We start from the raw sequence: 2,932 nt of genomic DNA, 5'->3' as shown, positions 1-2,932 counted from the left end.
TTCTCAAAAAGAAAAGGAGTACTTGTGGCATTTTAGAGACTAACCAATTTATTTGAGCATAAGCTTTCGTGAGCTACAGCTGACTTCATCCGATGAAGTGAGCTGTAGCTCACAAAAGCTCATGCTCAAATAAATTGGTTAGTCTCTAAGGTGCCACAAGTACTCCTTTTCTTTTAGGGACAACACAGACAGCTGTCCCTGGGACGTAAGGAAAGTTCACTGTCAGCTCCTCACATGTCCAAGGCCTCCTGCCCAGTCCGTGGCTGGCACTGCAGTGATACCGAGGGACAGACACTTGCTCTGGCAGTGGCCACATGCCCGTACGGTTTTGGTGGCAGGACCCTTCTCTCCAGCATCTTCCTTCTCATCAAATTCACATTCCATTTTCTGAGTACAGCCTTCAAGGTCCTCTTCTCTGGTGACGTCCCCCAACTACTCATTTAGTTCTGCTGTTACTTGGGGCACAGACAGCATCCACTGTTCTGCCCTGGCTCCCCTTTGGTGCAGCTGGTCTGTGCCGACCCAGCTCCTGGTTCTGGTCGGCTCCAGCTGCAGGTCCCCACTCTGCCTCATCACTGCTGCCCTGCCTCCACCCCAGCTCTGCCTCTTCTGTCTGAGTGCTGCTTCCCTGGCTTCAGCCCAGATCTGCCTCCTGTGCTGCTTCTCTGGCCCTTGTGTTTCTTGCTGCTGCAGCTCTGCCTCCAACTCACATTGAGGTACTGCTCAGATTTGCCAGATTTCTACTGTATTAATAATTCCAAAGGACATAAAAACTAACCCAAACCTAGCCCCATTTATTTCTTCAAAGAAAGAATGTGTTTTTTTTTATTATTATTAACACATTTGTATAAACATCAAATAACAAATGAAAGCTTCCGTTCGATACCTAGTACAGATTTTAAAAGAAAGCTACAACCCAGGCAGGAGTTTGTCCACATTCATGGAAGAGCCACCTTGCATCAGAAAGTTGAAGTATCCTCTGGTATTCTGGGAGTTATGGAAAGGCCGAATGATGGCGTGTGGGGTTGGAGTCTGATGGGTGACAAAGAAAAAGGTCAGGTGATGGTCAGAGAGAGGGAACTCAGCAACGGAGAGAGCAGTGGTTGGTGATGGAGTGAGAAGACAATAGGTGTGAGGAACTTGTCAGACTGTGAACTTGCACAGTGTTGAGCTTAGCCAAACTGGGACAGGGTACCCTTGATTAATGAGGAGATCTCCTTTCCCCTCTTGTCACACAGGTTTCAAAGCAGTGGCCCCCCAGCAATTAACTTTTGCAGATGTATTTGCCAACTTTGTCACGAAGCTCTTTAGTTTTGACCCCATAAATGATAGGGTTGAGCATGGGAGGAACAAGAAGATAGAGGTTGTTTAAGATGATGTGAATGTGAGGAGCAATGCCCTGACCAAACCGGTGTGTCAGGTTGGAGAAGAGACCGGGAAGATAATACATCAGCATCACAAAGATGTGGGCTATGCAAGTGTTGAGGGCTTTTTGGTGGGCTTTCTTGGAGGAGATTCCGAGGACGGCCCTGATGATTAGACCATAGGACAGGGCAATGAGTGTCAGGTCTAACCCGATGACTAGAAACGTTATCACCAAGCCATACATCTTGTTGACTGTGATGTCCCCACATGACATCTTCGCCACAGCCATGTGCTCACAGTATGTATTGGGGATAATGCGCTTTGCACAGAATGGCAGTCTGCTCAGGAGCAGGGGCATGGGCAGAGTGAAGAGAACAGCTTTTATCAAACCCACTAACCCTAGCTTTGCTATTTGTGCGTTGGTGAGTATTGTGGAGTATCTCAGAGGGCTACATATGGCAACATAGCGATCAAAGGCCATTATTACAAGGATGGCTGACTGCATAATAGAAACTGTGTGAAGGAAGAACATCTGGGTGAGGCAGCCACCCACAGTAATGCCATTCAAACTGAACCAAAATAAGCACAGTGCCTTAGGTACGACAAAGGTAGACATGGCAATGTCTGTGAGTGCCAGCATGCAGATCAGCAGGTACATTGGCTTGTGCAGGGTCTGCTCTTTGCCTACAACAAACAGAAGCATAAAATTTCCCAGAAGGCCGATTATGTAGGATATAGAGAACGGGATGGAAATCCATTCATGGGCAGACTCCAGGCCAGAGATGCCTGTTAGGATGAAAGTTCGAGGGTCAGAGGGGGTGAGGTTGACACCTGCCATGAGTTGTTCGATGGGTCTAACGGGCTCAGAAATACTCAAGGCATCTGTGAAGGGAGAGAAGCATAGAGAGGTGAGTTACATGCTTTATAGGAAATAGAACAGTAAATATTTTATAGTTATTACACATCTAGAAAGCTAATTGAGCCAGTGAATGGGCAGCATGATGGCACATGAACTTTGATGTCAATAACTGCAATGTGTGTTTCCACTGGAGGGAAAAAGTTGAACTTCTCAAACATGTAAAAATGTTCTAATTTAACTGTATGAACTCAGGTCAGGGATCTGGGTGTCATGGTACACAGCTCTGTGAAAGCATGGACAAAAACTGAGCAAAACATTGGGATCCAGGAGGAGTAGGATGGGAAATCCTAAAGGAAATACAATGCCTTGGAAAAAGTCAGCAATGTCTCACCCTCCTATGGACTCCTCTGTGTAGTACTGGGCACTCTTCTCACACAGGATATTGCAGATCTAGAGAGGTTCATGCAAGGTCAATGATCTATGATCTGGTGAAAATGTTATGCAAAGAGTGACTGAAAACAGTGGGATTGTTACCTTAGAAAGGATATGAATAGCAGAGGACATGAGAAAATCTTTAAAATACTGACTGGTGGGAAGATAGTTCAGTCCATGAGGTCAGCTAGAGACAGGAAGGGTTTGGACATTTACATAAAAAGTGAGATTATCTGCTCACAACAGTTACAGCTAAATAAATATTTTGAAAAGTCT

General features: G+C 45.7%; 1 protein-coding gene across 1 annotated transcript; it reads right to left on the bottom strand.

The window, feature by feature from the left end:
* Positions 1–1,264: 1,264 nt before the first annotated feature.
* LOC140905572 (olfactory receptor 52D1-like) lies at positions 1,265–2,203 on the bottom strand. Its single transcript, XM_073329095.1, has one exon. The coding sequence runs from the start codon at positions 2,201–2,203 to the stop codon at positions 1,265–1,267; it is 939 nt and encodes a 312-aa protein (XP_073185196.1).
* Between the last annotated feature and the right edge of the window lie 729 nt (positions 2,204–2,932).

Source organism: Lepidochelys kempii, chromosome 1 (genome assembly GCF_965140265.1).
Source record: "Lepidochelys kempii isolate rLepKem1 chromosome 1, rLepKem1.hap2, whole genome shotgun sequence".
NCBI classification, from domain to species: domain Eukaryota; kingdom Metazoa; phylum Chordata; order Testudines; family Cheloniidae; genus Lepidochelys; species Lepidochelys kempii.
This window is presented reverse-complemented; position numbering and strand designations above follow the sequence as displayed.

What these genes read in the sequence shown, in the direction of transcription:
- LOC140905572 (XM_073329095.1), bottom strand. Translation starts at nt 2,203, where the DNA reads ATGGCAGGTGTCAACCTCACCCCCTCTGACCCTCGAACTTTCATCCTA.